Genomic DNA, 26,481 nt, shown 5'->3' with positions numbered 1-26,481 from the left:
GAGCGTTTCAGCTCATTAACCGAGCAGCGTTCAGGAGTAAAGTTTGATCCTGGTGGGAGGTTGGGGGTATTATTGACCTGGCTGGCTTTAATGAGAGGGGGCCAATGAACAGGACCAGAGCCTGACTTTGAATTATTATTGGGCACTGGGTCAACTTTTACAGCAAACTTTTAGTGTGGTTTCACTTCTGAGTTTTCTCCTTTCAACACACTCCTGCAGCCACTAACTCTAGTTCGTACATATTCTAAGAAAAGCACAAATGTTTGGATGATACAAAGCAAAAGTGATGCTAAGCAAGGAAACCCTGATGTCCTTCGTCTTCATCCGCGTCCTCCTGCTTTTCTGTGAGGATCCTGAAGCCCGACCAATCCAGCATTTTGGGGGTTGTGACTGATATTGATGTCTACGAGTTTAAGAGAGTTAATGAGATAAATACTGAGACATTTTACAGTTACACTTTGCAATTTCTTGTGACTTATCTGCAAACATATATACACTGATACATCTGCAATAATCTGTGATAGGTCCAGCTCTACTTCCTAAGCCAGGTAGGCGTGTTCTGGGTCTGCCCTACAGGCCTCCTCCCAGTTGGACCTATGTAGAAAACCTCCAGAGGCAGGGATCAAGAAGTATCTTGTCAGATGTCAGAGCCATCTCAACTGGCTTCTTTCACCATGAAGCTCCTTCCAGATGTCTGAGCTCTTAAATCTGTCTCAAAGATTGAGCCCACACCCTGCGAAGGAAACTAATTTCCACTGTTTGTATCAATGATCTCATTCTATTGGTCGTTACTCAAAGCTCAGAACCAGAGGTGAGGGTCCAAATGTAGATCAGCCGGTAAATGAGAGCCTCACCTTAAGGTTCAGTTGGCCCTTCACTATGATGTGTGGTACAACGCCTGCATTGCTGCTGCTGATCTCACGCTCCATCTCACCTGTGAACAAGACCCCGAGATACTCCTCCTTCACTTGGTGACTCCCAATCCGGGGGCAATCCATCATTTTCCAACAAAGTTTCATGGACTCTCTCTGCAGACTTTCATCCCGACCGTCCATAGGAGGTCACAGGACCACATCATCTGCAAAGAAACAGAGATCTCATCTCTGTTGCTGCAACCTGAGATTCTGTCCAGGAAAATAACTGTTCAACACTGAACCAGAATACCAAAACACCAAAATTATTTTCTAATTAATTGTTTATTTAGTACAAATATTGTTGGGGGTTCCGTTCTATTTCAGTTTAAATGGATTTTAAAGTTCAGTTGTTTCCATCAAAGTTAAGGTAAAAGCATCTTGGTTATATTTACATTACTGAAAGAAAGTTGTAATCCAAAGATTTGCTCTTTGATATGAAAATGATTTCTTCTCTCTCTTGAAATATTGAAAAGCTTTGTCAACAGCAGAACAGCTGTTTTACACACAAACAGCGTGAAAGGCAGAGAACTGCAAGGATCAGCCTCTTTGCTGGAATCTGAAATATGGTGTATTTGCCGGAGGAGATCAGACATTTATATTGATTTAACTGACTGATGAATTTTATATCTGTGTGGCAGGAAGCCTCAGCCTTTTTTTGAGTTTTAGACCTTGAGAGTAAAGAATTATTTAAAAAGTGAGGACGTGTGTTAAGAGTGAGGGCATTTTTAGACAGTAAAGATATTTTTGAATTCCCATTTTAGGAAACTGAGGGTTCTCTCTGGTCCTCACCTCTTCCTGTTTGAGGGTTAATACTGGGTTTTAGGGTTCAGGCTAAAAAATAGGTTTAGATGAGGTTAGAGGCTATAGATAATGGTTTATGTCTGTGAGGGTATAAAAGTACAAACGTGTGTGTGCTCAGCTGTAGACTTAATGAAAGTATGATTTACTTAACACTCTGTGACCTTGTGTGCCACTGATGGACACTGACTGTTAATCTGTCTCTCTCCACAGTGCTGATGAAAGGTTTGATGCCTCCTTCCACACCAACATCCTGGTCAACTCCACCGGCTACTGCCAGTACCTGCCTCCAGGTAACACACACTCAAGAGAAGATTTTCTTGGGCTGGCAATGTCCAGACTGACATATCTCAACAACTATTGGACGGATCACCAGGACATTTTGTAGACATTCATGTCCCCACTGTGATCCTCTGACTTTTCATCTAGCGCCACACTCGAGTCAGAATTTCAATCTGTCCATTACTTTGGCTTGTGACCAAATAATGTTCACTGCTAATTTACAAATGTTAGCATTGTCATTGTGAGCATGTTAGCATGCTGGCATTAGCATTTAGCTCAAAGCACCACTGTTGTCTTGTGTTGCGTTAAATAATCACTTTTTATTTTCGGAGTTAGACAGATGGAGATTCATTGTTTCTCCTTCGAAATTGTCACAACACCCAATAAAGAGGCCACACTTCCTAAGATGGGTTTTGGTGAACGCCACCATCAAACACTGAGAGAAATGTAGCCTGCGGACTGCAGTTTTATGGAGGTCTGAGGGGGGTTGACATGAGGTCGTGGGGTCAACAGGAGGAGGTCAGGAGGAGTTATGGTCCTGATTAACGACCTGAGACTCATCATGACTTTCAACCAGGCAGCTGATAGAAACAAGACTGTTTAACATTGAGAGTTAAGGACTGTTATCATCATTCTGCCATTTTTCCTCTTTGTTTTGCATCATTTTATTTTATATTTTATTTGGACACAAACAGCCGACAGAAAGCGAAGACATAAATATGTTCGATCATTTCTTATCGCTTTACAGACGGAAACAAAACAATATAAATCTGCAGGCTGGACATCAACTTTAGAGCCGAACCATTAGAGGGAAACCCATCAGCAGATCAGGAATCAATAACCAATAAAAGGCGTAACAGTTCTATTACTACTGACAGCTGACATTGATTAGTGTGAGCTGGGGGTGTTGTTGGGAGGGTCAGCGACGAGCTCAGGCTTCAAGTTTCAGCAGTGAGAAAAAAAACATGATTTAATGGAACTATAACATGAAAATAAGCAAAAACAGTTGAAGGAAAACAAAATGATCTGCCTATAAACACTTTTCAACAATTTTCCAGCCTGCTGTTGAGAGTTTAACTGAACATGAACGACTCCACCCTTTAATTACACATATTTTGTGTGTATATTACATCCAGAATACATTATTAGCTAACAAACTGTAATTATTCTGCATTTACTCCTTCTAATAAAACTGAAATGCATATTTTTCTTTCCACCTCATTCACTTCACCACAGTTAGGTTTTTTTCAGGTGCTTTGTGGAGCAGCAGCGTCCTAATTTCTCCTCAGGGATCTTTAAACATTCATCTTTATTTGGAGACAGCAGGTGCTGGCTGGTTTGGGATCAGATTGGATTTCCCAGCTGATCCTCACAAAGTTGATGGAAACCTCAAACAGTCGTCGTGAGCAGACTGATGGTTTCATCGAGGGAGACCAGAAACGTTTTCTTTACTTTTCAAAATAGAGTTCATCCCTCGCTATCTAAAATCTGTCGGTGAACAGTTTGTCCCCACAGCTTGTCCTCCACAATTTCAAGCTATTCTGTTTCATTGTGTTCAGAGTCGTGTGGTTTCTGTCGCCCAAATCATCTTTTTCTCTGTTGTCTGTAATTTATTTTCTTTCAACTTTGGGGGGTTTATCTTTTTCATGAATTCCTCCTGGGTGTTTTTCTATATTTTGTCTATTTTTTTTTTACCTCTTTACTTTTTTCAGTTATTAGTTTTTGCTTTGATTTGATATTGATCTCCTGCCAACACTCAATCAAACACTATTTCCAGCTTCTTTTGCATCTTATTCTGAGGTTTTTGATCTTGTTTTTGCTTTGTTTGTATTTCTTTATCTCCTCCACACAGGTTGTGTTTCATTTTTCACTCTTCCACCGTCTTTATTTCAGGAATATTTAAGAGCACCTGTTACATCGATGTTCGCTGGTTTCCGTTTGATGTGCAGCGCTGCGACTTGAAGTTCGGCTCATGGACGTACGGCGGCTGGTCCCTGGACCTGCAGATGATCGAGGCTGATATCACCGGATACATCGCCAACGGAGAGTGGGACCTCGTGGGTAAGAGCACTTCTTAAAGAAGTTGTTTTTTATTAGAAAGTGGTTTGTTTTTGTCACCCTGGCCTGTTGCAACTTTGTAAAATGGGACACAAGTTTGGTTTCGTTGATTCCACTGTGCCTCTGAAGGGTTTGTCACACGTGTTATTAAACACCTCGGTTAAAAACAGGAGCTTAAAATGGATCAACTACAAAGTATGACGTACAGTACACTACATGGCCAAAACATGTGATTCAGATGCATCGGCATTAATCTGCTGCTCTAACAGCCTCCACTCTTTGAAGAGCTTCATTCCCAGGCCAGGTGCACCTCCTTGAGGAATCAGATGTTGCACAGCTGGACAGAGCTAGAGAGGACAGCAGAGGAAAAGGGACAAACAGCAGAGGGAAACATACATAGCCGTATGTATATGAGGACAAGAGATGGTCTAAATAATTCCCTATCAACCAGATGTCTGAAGAAACTTTAGGAAGCTTGTTTCACGGTGAGATCCCCGACTGAGACGACAAAACAAACAAGTTGTTTTAATTAGTTCCTGAAAGCTTACATTTAGGAGTTTTCTCCCTGACAGCGACAGTGTGTAAATGTTAGAGCTGAACAAGGCGGCCTGCAGACTCGGCCGTTAAACCTCAGAGCAGCGAGCAGCTCAGAGGCAGCCCAACCCGGAGCGGAGGGTTTCATATCAGCGATCCCATCCAGCATTAATCTGCTGGTAATTAAATCCTCCTGCTGCTGCAGGGCGAGCAGCTGCGAGCAGCTCAGTGATCCTGAAGGCTGATGGGAGCGCCGCCGCCTGCGGGACATCAGCCGCTCACAAATACCAGATCACGCAACAAAGCATGACCAATGAGTGACATTTATTTGTCAAACTTCAGCTCTAATTTCTTTTACCGCTTTGATTTTATCATGTGATGCTGCGAGGCAGAGACCTGTGGCCTCCTGAACAGACGACACGCAGTTTATTGCTTTAATAAAGTCATAAAGCTGTCTGATCACGCACACGTCTACTTCATATTCTACTGTTCATGCATATGTGTCCTCACAGGATTACATGCCAAGCTCTGGAGATTTACAAGTTATTATCTTGTGTATCTTCATCCTCATTAAGCTGAATCAAATTAATGTCATTCATCAAATCCACTAAAGTCAGAAAAACGAGTGAGAAAGTAACCATGCCGACCCCCCTGACTTTTTGAAATGAGCGCAATGAGGCACAAAGCAAATAACAGGAAAGACTCAGGTGGAAGAGACGTGACAAACAGCATCTGACAGCCGACACACACACTAACTAACTAAGTTATTTAGTCTCATATTCAACCATCGACAGAGTCAGGCTAGGTCTGCAGCACATAGTTGATGTCAGTGTGCAGCGTTAACACACAGTTCAGTATCACAGAGCAAATCCTCTGCAGGTCGCCCCGCAGCCTGCAGACCAGAGGTCCAGTAGAGGACGGACTCTTCGGTCTCAGGGGAGCTGAAGCTCCTCAGTTTGCAGCAGCTGATGAGAGAGAGAGTATGAATGGAAAGAGAAGATAGCAGAGAATGAAAGCGAGCCTCCTCCAGAGACGCAGTTCAGCCAATGGGCCGTTCAGAGGGAATTTAATTGAAAATCTCAGCAGCATGTTTCCCATTTACCCCTCTGCCCCTCCCCTCCATCACCTATAGCGGAGATTAAAACCAATGTAGTGAGCAATGTAGCAATGTACAGGCAAATGAAAGGCAGCCAGGCATGCTGCACTTGAATGCAGAGGGATAAAATAGAACCAGGGATTTTTTTTATCTGCCACTTCTTCCAGTAATTTATCAGTAAAATAAGCAGAAAGTGGACGTTCAGGAGACGGCTCATTGACTACCAACAGTCTAAGTTGAAGTGGTCAAACAGTGTAGAGTCTGTTCTGTTTTTAGTCACCGCTGCGTTTTTCTCTGCTGTAAGAAGAAAGATCTGCACGTCTGTGTTTAATTTGGATTGGTTGTATCAGTCAATCTTCAGCTTTGTTGATAGAGGTTTTATTTATTTAATTATTTAATTACCGCATAACCTCCAATATCCCTCGCCCACACCTGCAGAGTTAAAATGTGTATGGTCTATACAGTGCACAACCAAACCAATAAAATACAAAACACACAATAAAGCACAACAAAAGGAAGATAATAAGAACCTACTGACAAAGCTAGTTTGCTAATTAATGTATGACTTGTTCAGAGAGATGAGTGTAAGAGGTAGTGACACTGAATGATGACTGAAATTCTGATGTTAACATCACAGAAACACATTTAATGGCATACTTTTGTGATGAATACATTCATACTATTACATGTAACAACTTGAATTACTGAATGTCATCATCTCCATCAAAATAAACAGTAGCGAATACGCAATTTCCATGATCAACCTCCTAAAAGCTAAAGAGTTTTCACCGTATGAACTTTCCTCTAGCACCAGCCTCAAGCCCAGAATTAACATTTTTAAGCTGACTACTGGTCAGCTGTCAACACTTGTGCTGTGTTTATGTCTTGTTGATACTTTTTTTAAACTGTAGGTTTATTCTAGATACTTGCATGAGTGTCTTATCCAGTGAGTATTACAGAGGTGATGAGCTGAGGGGTCAAAGGTCACAGCATCCAGACAATAGATGGAATAATGACAGATGATGGAAAAGGGAGTCATGCGCTTATGATCCGGTCACCATGTGTGCCTATTTGAATTCATCATGTTGTGGATATTATTTATTAACCTATCACTGGCACGTACATTATGGCAACAGATTATTATTCCAGTAATAAAACTCATTACTGTCAGCCGTCCTCAGCTGCAGCAGCGGGGGAGGATTTGACTTCCTGTTTAAACACCTCTCCTGTGGAGGAATAAATTACCTCTCCTTTTTCCTGCAGGTCGAGCAGCTCATGTGACAGGAGCAAGACAATTCCTCCCTAACCTACACGTTAATGCAAGTTTTAGTTTTGAATAATTTAGGAGAAGAGAGATTACATTTCGATAAACGAACGGGGGCCTTTATCTCCTGTAGGTTCTGCTTCTGTGACGGGCTTTTTTCTCAAACTCTCAGCCTGCCTTCAAACTGCCTCCTCCGTCTCATTAAAGACTAAGAAAGTTGAACATCGCTCAAGTTCTCTGATCTCTGCACTGCTTCTAATCTGTGACAGAACCTATTTTAAAACACTGCTACTGGTTTATGAATCACTAACTAGTTCGAGACACGTCTCTGATCCTCCTGATACAGTAAAGCCAAGTATTGAGAAGCTGATCTTAGCTACGACGCTGCGCTCATTTTATTCTTTCATTTATTCATTTATTTACAGCACAGGCAGAAAATCAGAGCAAAATAAAGGAAAGAAAGGAAAAATGATTGATCAGCCTTTATATATGATTGTGTTATAGCTGGATCTTTTTCTTGTTTTTATCAACATATCAAGTTTTTAGAAGGAGAAACATTTCCTGTTTTAAAAGACTGATTTTGATTTTAGCCCAGAGATAATTTACTCCACCTCCACAAACCTCTGTGTGTCAGAGGTTCACATGTGACTCTGGAGGTCAGACACGGTGTTGGTGTTTTGGCAGAGGTTCCTGGACGGAGGAACGAGCGCTTCTACGACTGCTGTAAGGAGCCGTACCCTGACGTGACCTTCACCGTGGTGATGAGGAGGAGGACGCTCTACTACGGACTCAACCTCCTCATTCCCTGCGTCCTCATCTCCACCCTTGCACTCCTCGTCTTCCTGCTGCCCGCTGACTCCGGAGAGAAGATCTCCCTGGGTGAGTGAGTGTGTGTGTGTGTGTGTGTGTGTGTGTGTGTGTGTAAAATTGTAATGATGCTGACTAGCGTTCACCACGCTTGCTGTATTCTCAATCGATGTGAGTAAGGTCAAAAGTTTGTAGCTGCCAGCCGTTCACAGACCGAGTCAGTTTCCTCTCAGGTCGTGTTCCAAAATAGAAAAATTGTTTCTGCTTCTTCTTCCTTCTTCTAACCAGTCGGAAAAAAAAACACTTTATCACTTGAATGTTACTACCAACAACTTGTACAGAGTGAGGTTGGATTAGACCCTTTAAACCAGCGGTCTCCAACCTTTTTATGACCCTTCAAAACAAAGCAAAGTCAACTTGTGACCTGCTGTCAGAAGGTGTCATGTTGTGCAGGATGAGCTGACGGCGCGTCAAGGAAGGAGCGATTTCTACAGTTTGAATGATTTTTAGAGTCTGAAGAGGTAAAAATGATCCAGTATTTCACAAAAAACCAACATTACTGAAATGTCTTAACAATAAGTTCAATTGTAGGAGGCATATTTATTTTCTTCTGTCTGAGGTAGTATCTATCCACGCAGATAGTTTTGGTTTTATTTGTCAAGGTCTTGAAATATCTGTCTCTGAGACAGACAGACAGACAGACAGCTGACCCTTTAAAACTCCAAACTGCGTTTGGTCTGTCGGACGGCTGCAGGACGTATTTCGGTTTCCTCTGCTGCGCCCTCAGATGACTGATGGCTCTGAGTCGATACTCATAAGCCATAAAACATCCTGAAACAGGAAGTTAAAGCTGCCGCTGAGATCAGATCAGAGTACACTGGAAATTTAATTTACACACTCAGTCAAACCTGAATGTCAGCGGGGCGATCAGTCTTCACCTCTCCACGTTCAGCCGAGTGACTGTTAATGAGCCAGCAGATTCAACAGGACACGTTATGTAACAGCGGACTTTAGAGAGATTGAGTATATAATAAAAGACACTGTATAAGGAGAAGATAAATACTCAGAAGTATATGTGAAATATGTTAAATGAAAATGACAAGACTAAATAAGAGACACATCCCACAGGCGAAAACTAAACAATAGAAAGTCTGTAAACAGGTTTTATGACACACTTTTAAAGATGGTGTTCAGTTAGCTTCCCTTTGTGTGTGTGTGTGTTAATGAGCTTCTTGGTTTTGTTGTTTTCATTGATCCAGTTCCTTTCATTAGGAAGCTTTAGGAGGCAGAGAAGTGGTGTGTAAATCTGACCTTTGACCTCTCCCCCCCCCCCCCCCCCCCCCCCGCAGACGGTCGTAATGTTGAAGGTCACAGAATTAAAGCTTATTGTGACCTTACTGGAGGTTTACCCAGATTTAAGTGTAAAAATTTGGAATATTAACTGCAAAAACTCTCTACAACTGGCAACACTGGACAACTGGTTTTCACTAACTGGTAATAACAACCACAGAGGCGGAGAGATACTGCAGATGTGAGAGCTGGTCCAGTGAAGTCTGATCAGGTACCCCGGGGGTCTCCTAACAGTTGGAAGTGTCTGGAAAACCTCCAAAGGAAGGTACCCAGGAGGATCCTGATCAGATGCCTGAACAATTGACATTTTTCACTGACTTTTTTTCCCCAGCATTATAACCAAACACATTTAGAGTAAATCAAATTACCACCAACTAATAGCTACATGGGCGGGTGTTGGGCAGCTGCCTGCCAACGCTGCCACGCTGGGAATAAAACCTCAATACTTTTCTGATGCAGACTGAATTGCGTCAATAGATACAATAGAACTGGCTTCGAATGTCGGGTCAGATCTGTAATGAGGTTTATTTTACTTCTTGTAAACCTTTGTTCCCAAATAAAACAGAATTTGAACATTTTTAGACTACCTTTTTTTTTGTTTTACGTTCCTGCACGTCTGCTTGTATTGAGACACATTTAACATTTAAGAACTTTGCCTTCTTTTGTTAGATGAAAAAATAGGTTTGTTGAAAAAAGTAATACATAAAATATGTTGTTTTGGTATCAGTACTGAAGCTCGGGCATCGCATTGGCACTAAAAACGTACAAACGATACACAGCTGTATGAGACAAATCAAGTCCTGAGTCCTCAGTTTTGTGGCCGACTTGAGTCTCAATTAGTGTTGTTTTCTTGCCATGCAGTCATGTCATTTTGGTTTTGCCTGCCTCTGCTCCATAACAAGAAAAAACAATCCAAAAAACATCCTCACACACTCAGGACGATCCACACACCTCACTGTCTGTGAAGTTTAGTTTGCTAAACTCTCTTTTTTTTAAGGGAGGGATGTAGAGACTGCTCAGTAGTCGCTGGTGCCCGTAAAATCTCCTCCTCTATAACTTCCACAGGATTTGGCAACACAGCACACAAACTCATATCATCATGCTCAGTCCAGGGGATTCATCCCTCCATTCTAGAATAAACATTCTTTTATCTCATATCTTTCTTTTCGCCGATACCTCCTCCAACTTTCTCCAATCCTGAGCTCAGCAGCTGTTCACAGTCACTGCTGCCAACATGTAGAACTGGAGGACTCAAACACAACATTTTGTTGCCGCTGTAATTCACTGAAGAAAACTTTATGGAAAGTAAACAGCATGGTGTGATAACAGGGGCTCGTGACACTCTTACATGATTACTTCCTCTGTCTGCAGGTATCACAGTGTTGCTCTCTCTGACTGTCTTCATGCTGCTGGTAGCTGAGATCATGCCGGCGACGTCTGACTCCGTTCCTCTCATAGGTGAGACTCGCGTAGAGCTTCATCGCTTCATCATGCTCGTCCTCCTTCATCCCTCCGTCATCAGAGTTATCTCTCGCGCTTCTTTATGTAAACAAAGTGGGATGAAAGTTTTACCATCTTTGGATGATTTTTAAAGGGAAATAAGTGAACATATGTTCTGGAGGACAGTGGAAAATGGAATCAATCACTCTTTTATCATTGATCAAGTAATCACATAGGCTTCTTCTTCAAGTGAGGTCAGTTGTGTTGTTCCTCACATTATATTCTGTTACTCAGCTCCATCAAAGATGCCTGCTAACAACTCAAAAGCCAAGTGACTAATACATGTACTCAAGTACTGTACTTAAGTACAATTTTGGGGTACTTGTATTTTACTTCTGCTACTTTATGCTTATACTCCGCTACATTTATTTGATAACTTTAGTTACTAGTGTTGTCAATTTCTTCTTCATTCCCCAGATGTAGGCGATATACAAATAATACACATCACTAGTTACTTCACAGATTCAGATTATTAATTCAACATATAATCAACAAATACATTTTGATGTAATATTATAGATTATGATAAAACATAAAGTAGTTGAAATAAGCTCCACATTTACCAGCTGCAACATTAACGTAATGAACACATTAATGAATCAATAATTATAATCCAGTAATATAATCTATATTATTCTGAAATGACTACTTTTACTTTTGGTACTGGAACATTTTGATACTTTGGCACTTTTACTTTAGTAATAATTTGAATGCAGGACTTGTAACATGTAACAGAGTATTTCTACACTTTGGTATTACTACTTTTACTTAAGCATGAGATCTGAGTACGTCTTCTGCCTCTGCCCACACGTCACATCCTCTAATATACAAATAGGGCTGTCAGCCTACAGTCTGGACATCGTTTCATTTTCTGACCTTTGCCAGCGAACCTGCAGCCCTGGACAGATGCAGCAGCCAGAAGAAGACACAACATGTAAATAGAACAACTTTTGAGTTACGAGAAACAGTTTTCCTCCTCTTTTGTTGGGCGCTAGTCCCTTCCTCGAGTCCCCACATCCTGGTCCAGTCTGTCACTGAACACTCGAAGCTCATATCAGCCTTCTGTCCAACTCCTTGAAGGACTGCAAACAAGTAAAATCGTCCCAAACATAAACACTGAGCAGCATTGAAACTTCCTCCGCATTAAAAAAGTGGGGCCCCCACTAGCTCACCTGGTGGAGCGTGTATGTATCAAGGCTGAGTCCTACCTGCAGTGGCCCAGGTTCAAATCCTAATTGTTGCATGTCTCTCTCTAGAGTAACTGTAAACCGACCTTTGACCTTTGTGTTTCAGCTCAGTACTTTGCGACCACCATGGTGATCGTGGGTCTGTCGGTCATCGCTACAGTTCTGGTCCTGCAGTATCATCACCACGACCCCGACGGAGGACACATGCCACAATGGGTCAGTCATTCCTCCTCTTCCTCCTCCTCCTCCCCTCCTCTTCACTGCTTTGAGCCTGTTGCTACAGTGTGTGCTCTGAGAGCTGATTGGACGTTAATGTCTTCATCCCGTTTATTTATTTTACGGCAACCTGGAGCTTAAAGAGAAGTGCCTTACACATCTTGTTGTTGTCAGTCAAACACACACACACACACACACACACACACACACACACACACACACACACTCTCTCTCTCCTGTGGGAATCTGAACAAGAGAAATTCCATTATGGTGGAATTTATTTTGAAGGTCAGAGCTCCTACCTCAGCTGTGTGTGTGTGTGTGTGTGTGTGTGTGTGTGTGTGTGTGTGTGTGTGTGTGTGTGTGTGTCAGTGTCAGAGTTAGGTGGCTGCCCCGCTCTGATGTGTGTCATGAATGTGAATGTTCCCGCTGAGGAAGAGGAGGGCTGACGGTTGAGCCATGAAGGTGAAGCTGTGAGGCTGAAAGGACAAATCTGTCTCATTCAGCCAGCAGACGATGTTTCAACGATCTGACACACATTTGAATCTGAGTCTTTCTACACTGTCACAAGTAAAAGTCCAAAAGTATTAGAATCTAACTTTATTTAAAGCAGCAAAAGTGAAAGTATTAATTATGTAGAATAATATATATATATATATCATATTATTGGATTATAATTATTGATGCATTAATGTGTTTGTCACTTTAATGTTGCAGATCATTTTAATGACTTTATACACTGCTGGGTAGCTTGTGAATTTCCCCCTGAGGACCAATAAAGTCTCAAATTGACCTATAATAACACATTCGTACACACTCGTTTGGCTTAAGAATCATACATCTGAGTGAATTTGGCCTTTTAATAAGATATCAATATGAACAAGAATAAAATGTATATAACTAACTGCAGATGTCAAAATATTCACAGTACAGTGCCGCTCTGATGAGACGTCGTTGGCAGCTGTAACATTAATATTTTCCAATTGTTTCGGGTCTTCTGCTACGACTACTGACTCTGCTGAACTTGATTTGTTGTTTTCGTCTGCTGATTTCTGACAGCAGGAATTCTTCTTTTCCCTCATTGGGAACATTTTTGAGAATGAAATTTGCCCACAAACAGAACGGAACAGGCAGCCTTTTAGGACAGGAGCTCATGAACAGGTGGCATTCATCAGGCTGAAAAGAGAAGTTTAGGATTATACGAAAATGTTCTTACATGAGGCCAAACGAATCAGTATGGAAGACACAATCTTTAGTAAATATCAAACGTCAATACTTTTATTGCACTGACCCAAAATGTGTCCGTGGCACCAGCTATGAAATAGTGTTGAAAGTTGCCATCGAATGTCTTTTTAGATCAGTAATCTTATTTACTTATTCTTTGATCAGTTCCTGATTGAAATCATAATGTAATCAGTTTTAGACTGTATCTTCTGTAGTATTTAAGTTATTTTACGGCTGCTTGTGTTTCGACAACATTTAACGTTTCAGATTTTCGTCTTTGTAGAAACATATTTCATATTTCAGTATTTTATTGGTTTGAGATGAAACGCAGCTCTGTTAGTATTCAGGCAGTACAAAGACTCAACAGCTGAGAGAGAAGAGAGCTGATGTTTAATATGTTGCATTATTATTATTATTCCTGACGGGACAACTCGTTCTGTACAGACTCATTCACTCTGCAGAGAGTCTCATGTTCAACATTTTAGTAACTGGAATGATAATTTTCTTACTGTGGGACCTCAGTAGGTTTGAGCGAGGAGAGACTCTCAGTTTGTTTTATGTAGCTTTGACAATTGAGCTAATTACAACAATTCCTCACTGTAGGACAGCCAGCGAGGGTTCAGTGCGTCTGTGGAAGGAAAAGGAGAGGAAAAAAGAAACGGATAAGAAAGCGAAAGATAGAAGGAAGTGGAAGAAGGGATGGAAATACAAGTACACTAAAAAGAAAAGAATCGAGGGGAAATAAAAGGAAAGTAAAATAAATATAATCTAAGTACACTACAAAGAAAAGGAAAGAAAGGGTAAAGGATAGCAAAGTGAAAGGAAACTGCTTAAGTACACTTAAAAGCAAAAGGAGAGAAAATCAATTAAATTTAAGTTCACAAAAAAAGAAAGAAAGGCGAATACAATGAAAAGGAACATAATGGAAAATGAAAAGTTGGTGAACTTAATCTTTTAGTCCCTCCAGACGAGTCAGAAGTGACCAGACTGAAGTGAACGTGTTGGTGGTCTGAAGGATGTTCAGACTCTCAGACAGTCAACAGCGAAGAGTTTGAGTTTGACGGCTAAATATTCAATGAGCTGAGTGTGAAGTGAAATATTGGACTGAAGGAGAAGATTTCCTCAGAGAGCTGAGCAGCCAGAGATCCACTTTATTCATGCTCTATTTATATCTGTGTACTCCTGCAGCACACACACACACACACACACACACACACACACACACATGTCACACATGAGCTCATATCTCTCATGTACATGCACATTTTTTCCGCATAAACACGTTTTTGCATAAATGAATTTTAATCAACTTGTTTTTATGTAAAAATTATTGACTTTGCATTTTGTAAAGTCAACTTTCAGATAAGTACTCTCTTCTTCTTCTTCTTCTTCTTCTTCTTCTTCTTCTTCAGCAACCAGGTCCAAAGCATATTGCTGTTAATAGCTTACTACATCTTTCATCTTTTTCCTTCAGTCTTCTTACAACTATACGGTGAATTAACGTGCACAATCTTTTGCTTGTCAGTCCAGTTTGATCCATAATGGTGGATACTACAGCTGCAGACTCCATAGGACTTGAATCTTGGACTTGAGACTTAAAAAGCAAAATTAGGATTTTGAACTCATCTGCTGTGAGACTCAACGGGTGAAGGACTTAACATTACAGCTATATTTATTGTCATGGAAACAATGTTTGGGATTTTATAGTTTTTAATAGAGTAATAAAATAAAAATAAATAAATAATAATTTTTAAAAAATCTTCTCCTCCCTCCTCTTCTTCAGACTCGTGTGATTCTGTTGAACTGGTGCGCCTGGTTCCTGCGGATGCGGCGTCCTGGCGAGGCGAAGGTCCGTCTGGCGTGCCACAACGCCGCCAAGCGTCAGCGCGGCAGCCTGTCCAGCCTGGAGCTCAGCGTCAGCCAGGGGTCTCTGCGACATCACCCGCAGGTAACCAACGGCAACCTCCTGTATGTCGGCTTCCGGGGCATGGAGGGGTTTCACTACGGCTCGCCGACCGAACCTGAGCTCCTCTGTTCACGGCTGGTGGGAGGCGGCGTGGGCGGGGAGGAGGACGTGCTGAGAGCAGGGGCCGGAGCTGGAGGAAGAGGAGGAGGAGGAGCAGTAGGGGGCACGACCCTGGAGGCAGAGCTGAACCAGATCCTGGAGGAGGTGAGATACATCGCCAGCCGTTTCCGCGGCCAGGACGAGGAGGAGACGGTCTGCAGCGAGTGGAAGTTCGCTGCCGCCGTGATCGACCGCTTGTGTCTGGTTGCGTTCTCGCTCTTCACCATCCTGTGCACCATCGGCATCCTCATGTCAGCTCCCAACTTTGTGGAGGCCATTTCCAAAGATTTCTTTAGCTGAGGAGGAGGAGACCCTGATATTCAGGGATTCTTCTTATTATTGTCAACAAATCCAAGTCAACGTGCAGACCCAAACCAACAACGTGTTAGTCCGTCTCTCAATGCTTTCTGACTTCCTGTCTGTGACCTCAGCTCCTAGTCCATTGCTTCCTACAGAAGACGTAAATCTTCACCTCACAAATATGTAGTTTCATTTTTAAAAAAGGTTCAGTAAACTCACTGCAGGCTTGGATCAGCTTGGCGTGCTGTCGTACATATCTGCTGCTCTGGTTCCAGTCCTCCGAATCGCTCCCCACATCTCAAATTGATTCACTTGTGTTTGGTGTTGTTCTCATTGATGTTGGAAAAGCAACCGAGCCAGTCAGAGCGGTGAAGGCTGGGTTAAAGGAATACATTTTGGGAAATACGCTTATTCCCTTTCTTGCTGAGTTACATGGAGCAGATCGGTGCCTCTCTGAGCTCCAAACTCACTCTAAACATCCCAGAATGATAATGGGTTGAGCCAGAACTTTCTCCAGCACTGGCACAGCGCTAAAACCCAGTGTGGAGATAGGTCTAGCTGTGCAAGACTCGCAAAACACAAACAGAAATGTAAAAACAACAATTTGTGGTTTTAGAGGGAGCTACATTGATAAAATCATTTCTACATTTTACGTTTATATACAGACTAAACAACCCAGTCACTCCTATTGTTATTGTTCTGTTTGGGGGATAATCAGGCTTTATTAAGCAGAAATCGACTAACATGAACACAATGACAAACAAAGTGAAATAAAACAGCAGTTCAGTCAAATTATCAGGCAACTTATTGGTTAAGAACAGAAAACGTTTGTATGTGGTGTGAACATACAAGGTGTTCATACATTTTGGTGGATTATCCCTTTAAAGGACAAGTAACACAAAAATCTAAGCTCAAAGGTGCACACACTAGTTTTCTGCGCTTTCACCAGCATGTCATGGTCTTCATACGGTGACTGAAACTGGCTCAGGTGTCATCAGGTAAACGTGCGATAACAGGTGGTTGTGTGATGAATCAGTTCAGGGATCGTCTTCGGCGTTGGATGTAAATATCAGTGTTTATTGAAGCTGCTGTCAACAGGTCAGGTTTCCTCTCTGCTGTCTGCACACAATCAACACAGTTGCACGTCTCAGAGCTCACTTTCCTCCTTCAAAAGAAAAGACTTGTGGTCTGTTTACACCAGTAATCTCCTTTAACTGCTTCAGGTCAGTAAATAATTGTACATATGTGTAATGAACTTTGTGCAAACCTTTTGATTTCAGGGCAGCTGCATCAAGACGTCCAATCAGAGTCCACAGTTAATAATCCCTCCAGTGGTCCAGTGATGCAATTATATCACATTTTAACCAAAGACTAAATCAATATAAACTGAAGCTCTTATTCTTTGTGTAAATTGAAAAAGCACTGATGATCTGACACACAGCTCGGGTGTAAAACGAGACAGACTACCTGTGGTCCGTTACAGATGGCTTTCCTGTTTACCAATAATCAAAGATACCCCAGGGCAGAAAACCTACTTCCAGGATGTCATGAAGGCTGATAGATGGACTGTATGAAAATCCTCAATATATACTAGACACTCTATATGTGCCAGATGTGTTACATTAGTGCAAAACTCATATTAAAGATAACTGAAGTGCAAACAGGCAAAACTTTACTCACAACAAACTCATGTCAATACAGGATTTAACATTATTGATCAGCCACATGGGATCATAAACAGAGACTCTAGACTTGATTTTTTGTTTTCTGAGAAATTAAAGAGCAACAAGGTGTTTTCCATCCAAAGCCAGTCAGTTTGCACAGCTGTCACCGAATCACACACACGTCAAACTAATCGCCAAAGCATTGATCACAGAGCCTGACAAACGTTGCCGCACTTCATCATCGAACGGCCATTAACACACAATAACAGTAACAGCTGTCGTACTTTACATCCTGACTTTCTTCCTCACCAGGTTCTCTGTAAAACCATCCACCACATAAAGTCCAGTTAGAGCTAACCTGGAGGTTTCCTTCTTGGGACAATGAACATTTTCCACCCGTTAATTTTTGTGAATCGTGCAGTTTAAGGCACAAAATCAACTCGTTCATCTCCTCATACGCTCTTGATTTGTTTTTGACCCCCCCCACCTGCGTGTGCATCTCACTGATGAAGTTATTCAGAAACCCGTCTGTGACCCATGTTAATAAGTACATGTGTGTTTGTCGTGTTCAGATATGATCTCAATTGCTAGCTTAAAATGAAGAAGGAGTTCATCCACACAGCAGCTGAGTCTCTCTGACCTGACTGTGACGTTCTACATCAACACTTCCATCCAGCTATAAAGAAAATATTCTGTCAACACTGAAATCTGGAACAATATGTAAATGTACTGAGGTATCAGCTGCTGTAGAAAATGCACAAAAATATAAGCATACCATAAAGAAAGAAAACATTTTTCCACCTTAGATGAGCACTGTTTGTTTGTATATTACACTTCTGTGCAGTTTTTCCCAGTTTACATAAAATGCCCTCAATGGGACCTCAAGTTACACAACTAAGAGAATAAAGCTGGTGTAGTTTAAATGTTTAAATGTCAATTTAAAATGATTACAAAAGCCTCTATTACAAAGATGAAATGAAACATTTCTATATTTGTTCTTGCAGACAGTGTGAGCTCTTACCAGGCTGTGATTTCAGGGATGAAACCTGAATGATTCTGGTTCAGCTCATGATGTGTTTGTTCAGGTGGAGCAGTCAGTCAGGCTGTTAATACGTTCACCCTGCTTTCTGCTCACTCTGCTGTTGGTAAATAAATGTATTTTCTTATACATCAGACTCTAATGTGGATCCTTCAGATCTCTTGTGCTCACAAATTAGTCATTTGTACACTTAAATTACTGTGAAGTTCTTGTATAAGCCGGAACTGAAGTCACAGGATGTTTTGGTATCACATTCACTGCATAGCGTCCATCAGTTATCTGCACATATACCACTGGATAGCCTACTGCAGTGCAGATGGCCAGAGATTGGTCACACATGAGATGCTTGGATTTAAGGCAGTTTTGTTTGTTTAGATTCTGCCTGATAAACAACACGGCGTTATCCTTGACATCCTTTAAACATGTAACCAGAGTCTACAGCCATGCTAGCAGCTCCATCGCGCGCAGCGGTGCTTCCAGCTAAATGCTAACATTAGGGTAACCAAATGGGGACCCGTAAGCAGGTTCATGCATGTTCTTTTGGCCACAAAGGCTTCCTGCAAGAACAGCTGTCTAATCAACACAGAAATAAGCATCGCGCACTAATCAGAGAAAAACGTATAGGATGCATTCAAATTTTGACCTGATGATGGCGCTAGGTGGAGAGTCAGGATCACCAAAGTTATTATAATTCATCCTGCGGTGGACACGAATGTCTGAACCACATTTCATGGCAATTCATACAATAGTAATTCTTATATTTCTGTCTGGACCAAAGCGGTGGACGAACCGACATTGCCGTCCCCAGAGCTATGCAGCTAGCGTGGTTAAAAATGTAGACAATATTGTTTAACATGGTATATTGTTAATCAGTGCGCATGAATTAACAATTCAGGAGCATGAAATGAGTCATGCAAGTTGTTTTTTCCCCCTGAGACCTACCAAGCTCCATATTATAGAAGCACATTCCTGCCAGTAAAAGAAAATAAATTATGTGATGTAAGGAATGTGCACAGATGAAAAAAGAAAAAAAAAAGTTGCATGATCTGAAACATCAGTGTAATCAGGTCCGCAGCTTCAGATCCAGCATCGTCCCAGCAGAAGTCTCTCAGCTCCACACACAAACACACAGAGGTATTGTTTGTGTTTGAGGAGTTGTGGGTGCCAAACCTGGATTAATCCAAGACTTGGCAATGAGACACTGAAAGAGACAGAGGGACAGACAGAGAAGCAGCAGATGTTCTGAGACCGTCCTGATAAAATGCAACAAAAAAGCTGATTGGCTGTGAGAGAGTGTATGACTCTGTCAATATTCTCCCTGTCAGCGTGAATAGAGTCATTTTCCAGATTGTTCTCCGGGGAAACTCGTTTCCTTTCCTCTTTTATTGCCCGTCATTTCTAATTTGGCCGGCTGTGGAGGCTGAGCCGAGGCAGAATGAGTCCCGCTGTTATTCACCCAACACTCGACCACCGCTCGCCTGCCAGAACAGCCAGCAGCTCCTCCAGGAAGAAAATAAATATGTCCCCTCATGTTGAAAGGGGCAATCAGTGAAGATTTTACTGCTCCGTGCACAGACAGACCGGGATGCAATATATCTGCTGGGTTTCGCCAGCTGCTCAGACCTCTGTCTGGCATGAAGTTTGTTCTGGAACTGAATTTCCTGACAAACCCAAGGCATCTGGATACTACAAGTGAGAAAGCATCGCGCACTGTGCAGCAGGAAAGAGCTGCCAGACTCAAAACAGCAAATAAAAAAACCCTTTAATGGTCACTTAAGATGATACCTTTTTAACAAGACTAAAGCCCTGCTAGCATCCCCATAGAGGCCGCAGTATTCATTACACCCCCAATATGGAACGGTTGGATTGAACAAGCAACATACTAAAGTTCGATCCACAAAATAAATAATCTCAAGGTGCTAGCTTTTCTAGAGCTGCAGCCTCCTCATTAATTTCAACGAGACCACTGTGATGGCACAGTGTACGATATGATACTGTTTAATCTGTGGGGTTGATGAAATTAAAATGATGTCCTGAGGTCATGGGGTCATTACAATCAAGAGGGGTTCATCCTCTTGGGAGCAGGGATGTGCTTAGTAAAGTTAATGTTAATGTGTCCATCTGATTTTGATGGTGTAATCCACACACAAGTGAAAAGTTTTCAATGGAAGAATTTTCTTTAGTCTCAAAGAAATATGGATTATTCAAAATAACTGAGACAGCGAGACAAGTTGGAGTTCCAGGTGAATGTTTGTCTGTCTGCTCCTCTGTGAGCGAACATGCTGCTCTGAAGCCCATTAATAGACTGGTGCTGCCCTCTAGTGAGGAGTTGAAGGCGTGCAGGCAGCTGCTCTAATGGCACAATCAGGGATAAGTTCAATATTTTACTATCAAGGATTGAGCCTTTAAGAAAATCATCAAAATGTTGCAAAGTACAATATCTGCAAGAGCTGAGATTTATGGTCATCAAAATCTGTTTGACTCTCCAACATTTTACGAGCACACAGACTGTTTTGATCCAACAAATGTAACAAAGACATAACCGGTTACAGGTTAGTAATACATTATACATCAAATTATACATTAAACTTGTGGAAATGCTGTTAAGATACATTTTAAGAGATAAAGAGGATAAAAATGTATGTTTTTCTGAACACTGATTTTGTTTGATGTTCTCTGGACCCTAGTACTAATAAAATATATAAGTGCTAGTAGTGTTATGAATATGAGATCTTGCTAAAACAAGGAAGTTAATCATGACGTAGTTTGTCTGTAAACCAAAAGCCAATATGATTTTATAATTAAACTAGAAAGCACCAGACTCTACTAAAGTAAGTGGAAAACAGTTTCTCTACTGTAACCTTTAAATCCTTAGATAGAAAGATAGAAATGGTGGCTTTTTATTTATGTATAAAGTCAAAAACTTGACTTCGGTATAAGATCCAGCTCAGATATCAGCAAATAAAAGTTGTGACATAACGTGGCATCTGTCACGCGGACAGGTGAGTCGGATTGCACCTGTCTTGCTGACGTCACCGCCGGGCCCGTCTGCCTGTCTTTCTCTCTCTGTCTGTCTCGCTGCTTGTTTCTGTGTGTCTGTCTGCGGATGTCGGGATGGGCAGCGGAGCGTCCGTCAGCGAAGGATCCCGGCCGGAGAGGCTGGAAGCCGCGGAGGCTGAGCCTGAACCCGAACCCGAACCCGAGCGGCTCTCCACGCCTGTGGGACAGAGCGACGCCGCCCCGCAGGTCAATGCTTATTTCACTCCGCTGAATGCAGCATGAAGAAAAACACCCAGTTCCTCAGTATCAAGGACTTTCTCTCTGCAGCATCATTCTGTAAATGATGGAATAGAAGGTTTAATAGAGTACTTTTACTCAGGTACTGTACTTAAGTACAATTTTGAGGTATTTGTACTTCCATGTTACAATTCGAAAGGAAAGGTATTTTTTTACTGCACTACATTTATTTGACATTAGTTACTGGTAACTTTGCAGATTATTAATACAAAATATGAGCTCCACCTTTACCAGCTGCAACAATAAAGTGATGAACACATGAACGCATCAATAATTATGATACAATAATATAATATATTCTGAAATGGGTAATTCTGGAAAATGAGTACTGTACTTTAAGTGTGTTTTGATGCCAATACTTTTGTACTTTTGTTTAGGTGAGATTTAGAATGCAGGACTTTTACTTGTAGCGGAGTATTTTTACACTGTAGTATTGTTAATTTTCAAAGTAGTAAAAGAACTGAATACTTCTTCTGCCACTGGTCTTGGTTGAAAATCAGTGACCTTCTTCTTTAAAATGTTGTCTCTGGTGAGTTTTCAGGAAGATGAGGACACAGCGAAGCCTGAAAGTCACACTGTGGACATCCAGTCTTTAAAGAGTGAAGAGAGCAACATGCAGACAAAGAAGAGAGAAGAAGAAGAAGAAGAAGAAGAAGAAGAAGAAACAACACAAACTTTTCTGAATCCAGCTCCAGTTACTGTGAGCAGCTTTTTAAAATATTCACTCAAACATCAATAATGGATCTGTCACATTATCTTTACATGACTGCTTATACTACTATCTATTACAGCTATCATGTAAGTATGTAATCCAATATTAACATTAGCGTCTGTCACATCTCTGTTATGAATATCACAAACACAAAGACTCAACTTATTCATTTATATAGAAATGCAAAATTTACAGTGTTTTCTATTAATGCAGATTTCAAAATACAGAGAATTTAGCATTTGCATTCTCCATATTTTTTTAAATATCCACCATAGTATTGAAAATATATCAAACATTTGAAGAATACGTTGAAATATATGAGCACATAAGTTTGCTTTATTAATAACCATTTACAGAAACAGTAATGAAAACAGCTGTATATCTTTGATCAAGTCAATATAAAATAGATAATTGTACCGGGAAAGTGAACAATAATATGCCTTAATACGTGCAATACTTAAACACTCCTTGGGCCGCCTAAAAACAAGCACAAACATATCAGTTTATAGCTCAGCATGTGTGGAGGCTACAGTCATCGCTGTGGGATCAACACCTTCAAACGTATCTTGAGGTCGTCTGATCCAGCTGATCAAAACACACTGTAAGATATATACGTTCAAACATGAAGTCTTTTTATTCAATTTAATTTTTTTGCTGTAATTCTTTAAGAAATCATCTTTGGGAGGCAATAAATTCGCCGCAGTTTGTGTCAGCCCTCTGAAAACCGATCATCAAGTCAACTACCAGCATGTGGTGATATTTTGAAAAGGATCACAATAACCCAAAAGACGAGAATCCAATCTATTTTTCCGTACTTTATATCATGTTTGACGGTGCTACATACCACCCGCCCACAATGGGTGGCAGAAAGTTCAAATGTTTGAATGTTTGAAGGCCTTGATTTTTATATTAATTCTCATGCTGCCTGTGCTGTAAACTGTGTTGTCAGGAAACTGTGGCAGAGGGTGAAGAAATGTCTCTGGATTTTGAGAGTTTCCTCCACAACAACGGGACGCTCTACAGCTGCTTCAATCACCATGGAAACAGAGTTTATGTTGATGAGTCACAGGTAGGAACTATTTATCTAGATATAAAGCACCTACTATAGTAAATAAATAAATATCACACTAATGATCTAATACCTAATACCTAACTAATCTAATACCTTTTGTTACTTCAAGACAACTAAGTGACTATCACAAGATAGCAGTATAACTAAGTCATGATCTTGGGATGAGGGGCCTTTTTTATCAGCATCCACAGCCACTCTCTGCCTCCATAACCAGCATTTTTCTTCCTCCACCACCTGCAGAAACTTAGATTTAGCTTGGTTTGCTTTGGAAGAACACCGCCATCTTTCAGTTTTGTTTCCCTCCAAATCCGCTTCTAGAGCCTGACAGTCTTTTACACTTTGGTCCGGTTTTTTGAGCACATGAATGTGGTTCTTCTTTTTAAAAATCAGGACATAAAAAGGATCTAAAGCAATTTTATGGGAAATTTGATTTGATTTGATTTTGGTTGTTTAATATTGACTTTTTTTCTGCATAAAGTCTGGTTTGTCATATTTGACTCCTCAGTGTTGTTCTGTCTTTACCAGAACCTGCAGCCATTTCCAAAGGAGTGGTACAATCAGGGACGCTTCCTCACAGCCAACAACGAGGTCTGTCTGTTTCTAATTAGTTTCACTACAAACTAAATTAATCTGTGAGTGTGAAATACTGTGATTGGTATTTTGATTCCTCAGGGCTCCGGTCAGCTGCAGACTCCAGCCAGCAGCCAGTCGGCGGTCAGGGAGGACGATCGCACCGGCAGCATCTACATCCAAGGCAAAGGAACCGTCATGACCTACATGTTTGAGGTGAGATGGGACACATACATGTGATCGACACGCATGCTTGGAATGTACTTATGCATCTTCTGTTGTTTCTGTTCAGTAGTTGTACTTTTTAGTTTTATCATTGCTAGTACTGCTCTCTCATAATGTCCTGGTGTTGTCCAGGAGAGGGTGAATGTCTGCAGGTTCTGGGATCCTCAGTCGGGCGTCTGGCTGCTGCTGCCGCTGCAGTGGGAGATAAACGTTGAGTTCGTCAAAGCTCGAGTCCAGCGAGTCATGGTGAGGAAGACTCTGATGCTGCTCTGTGTGTCTTTCCTCTACATATTTCTCAGTCTTAATGATCAGTCAAGGCTCACAGGACTATTAGTTGCATCTAATAACCGCCACTGGGCGATATACTGTATTTTCACTTGTTTCCAGTTAAGTTTGCACTGGCCAGCTCCCAGTGTGAATCTGAGCAGAAGGTGTATTGTGTGTGTGTGTGTGTTTTTGATTTTGTGTTCCAGTCCGCTCTGCCAGGTCTGGTGGACCAGAAGGAGATCACTGCTGCACTCAGACAGTGTAACTACGACCCTGAAGAGGTCATCTCCGTCTACCTCACCATGTTTGGAGAAATCCTCCTGCAGGCCTCTGTGAGCGGAGATCACAGCTACACCGACCTCAACTCCTTCAGGTCTGCAACAAACGCAAGAAGATTAGCATTGAAACTGATTTCGACAAGCTAAACGTGTAATTACACTCCAGGAAATCGATGATTACATGAAAAACAACTTTACTGTTGTTAGATCTTTACCATAAGTGCTGCTGTCATGCTAACATACGCAGGATGTTTGATAAATCTGCAGGAGGTAAAGTTTATCTGAACTTTCTATCCTACGTTGCAAACCCTAAACATCGACGAACCAAAGTGCTTAACACAAACTGTTGAAAGTATTGTATTGAGGGCTGCAGTATGCAACCTTTCCTAAAATTCAGACTGAGTTGCCATGTTGTTTCACTTCATTATTCAGTCTCACATCATGTTCGTGTTGGACAGTTTCTGCTTTGTGGGTGGTATTTTCTAACCAATCAGTAATGACTGACATATGGACATATCATCCAGTCGATGTGGAAGCTGTGGTAGCAGTTGCTAGCAGCATGTAACTTAATGTTTGTCATCTTGCTCAAAGAAATATGTCAATTTGCAAATTGTTAATTCTATAATTCTATAATTTTTCTGATGCTATTTTCCTGGCTCTGGCACAGGAAGATGACATCATCCTTCTTAATCCCGCCTACAAAGCTCTTATGGGGTCAGTTGTTTGTACGATCATGCAAATAGCCTTCAATGAGTACAACTATTTGAATTTGGCCTGTGATTTAGAGGTCTGGAACCAGGCCTCAACTTTGAGCTTTGAATTTAGTAAGGAAGGGTATTGTTAATCCTGTGTTCAGGTTATGCCTCAATACTTGTCACCCATGATAAGCAGTCTATCTTAAAGCAGCATCTATACTTAAAACAGGAGTTGCTCCTTTAAACTAATCACCAAAGATCTCGCTGTAACTCAGCAGAGCCCTCCTGGAGCGGGACAGGGTCATCGAGGAGCTGAGGCAGAAACTGCAGACCAAAGAAAAGGAGGTGGACAATCTCTTCCAGAGGAACAGCTACCTGGTGAGGGAAGTACGCTACCTAAGTGAAGTCATCCAGCATCTGAACCAGAAGTTGGCTGAGCTTGAGGCTGACCAGCAGGAGGCACGAGAGAAGATTCGATCCCTCTTGAACAGCCGGGCTCCTGCTGTCCCACCTGCCAAAACCATCACCAAGCCCACTGTGGAACCTGACCGACTCCGCCAGGTGAGCCGGCTGACCCGTGAGCTGAATGTCTCCAATAAGCAGCTTCGATCCACAGTTCGCCAGGCACTGACCGACATGAAGAACCAACTGGAGCAGCTGAAGGGCACTGTGGGGAAGCTGGCCCAGGTGGAGCAGGAGGCAGCTGGGGAGGTGGAGGAGCTGCGATCCCTCTACAGGAAGGAGGCTGTGGAGAGGAAGAGCCTGTACAACAAACTGCTGGAGCTGCAGGGAAACATCCGGGTGTTCTGTCGCTGCAGGAAGAGCTCAGGCTCCAGCTCCTGTCTGGAGAAATCCGATGACCAGGAGGTGGTGGTCGTCCAGAAGGGAAGCAGGAAGAAGTTCCACTTTGACAAGGTCTACCCTCAGAGCAGCACACAGGTAAAGACCCTTCCAAACCCACTGGTGTGTCCATCAGTACAAACACGGACTTGGTCTACAGCATTATCCAATCGAGTTATGTAGTTAGACAATAACACACGCAATTAAACATCCTATACGCCATAGAA

General features: G+C 41.7%; 1 protein-coding gene across 1 annotated transcript in view; it reads left to right on the top strand.

The window, feature by feature from the left end:
- Positions 1–15,595, top strand: part of LOC139286470 (neuronal acetylcholine receptor subunit alpha-7) — a 32,637-nt gene extending 17,042 nt beyond the window's left edge. The window contains exons 5-10 of the mRNA XM_070907272.1: positions 1,926–2,005; positions 3,888–4,055; positions 7,631–7,825; positions 10,475–10,561; positions 11,897–12,006; positions 15,014–15,595. Of these exons, the coding sequence (XP_070763373.1) occupies positions 1,926–2,005; positions 3,888–4,055; positions 7,631–7,825; positions 10,475–10,561; positions 11,897–12,006; positions 15,014–15,595 (1,222 nt within the window). The remainder of the gene's footprint in view (positions 1–1,925; positions 2,006–3,887; positions 4,056–7,630; positions 7,826–10,474; positions 10,562–11,896; positions 12,007–15,013) is intronic.
- The last annotated feature ends 10,886 nt before the right edge of the window (positions 15,596–26,481 follow it).

Source organism: Enoplosus armatus, chromosome 6 (assembly GCF_043641665.1).
Source record: "Enoplosus armatus isolate fEnoArm2 chromosome 6, fEnoArm2.hap1, whole genome shotgun sequence".
In the NCBI taxonomy this organism is placed as follows: domain Eukaryota; kingdom Metazoa; phylum Chordata; class Actinopteri; order Centrarchiformes; family Enoplosidae; genus Enoplosus; species Enoplosus armatus.
This window is presented reverse-complemented; position numbering and strand designations above follow the sequence as displayed.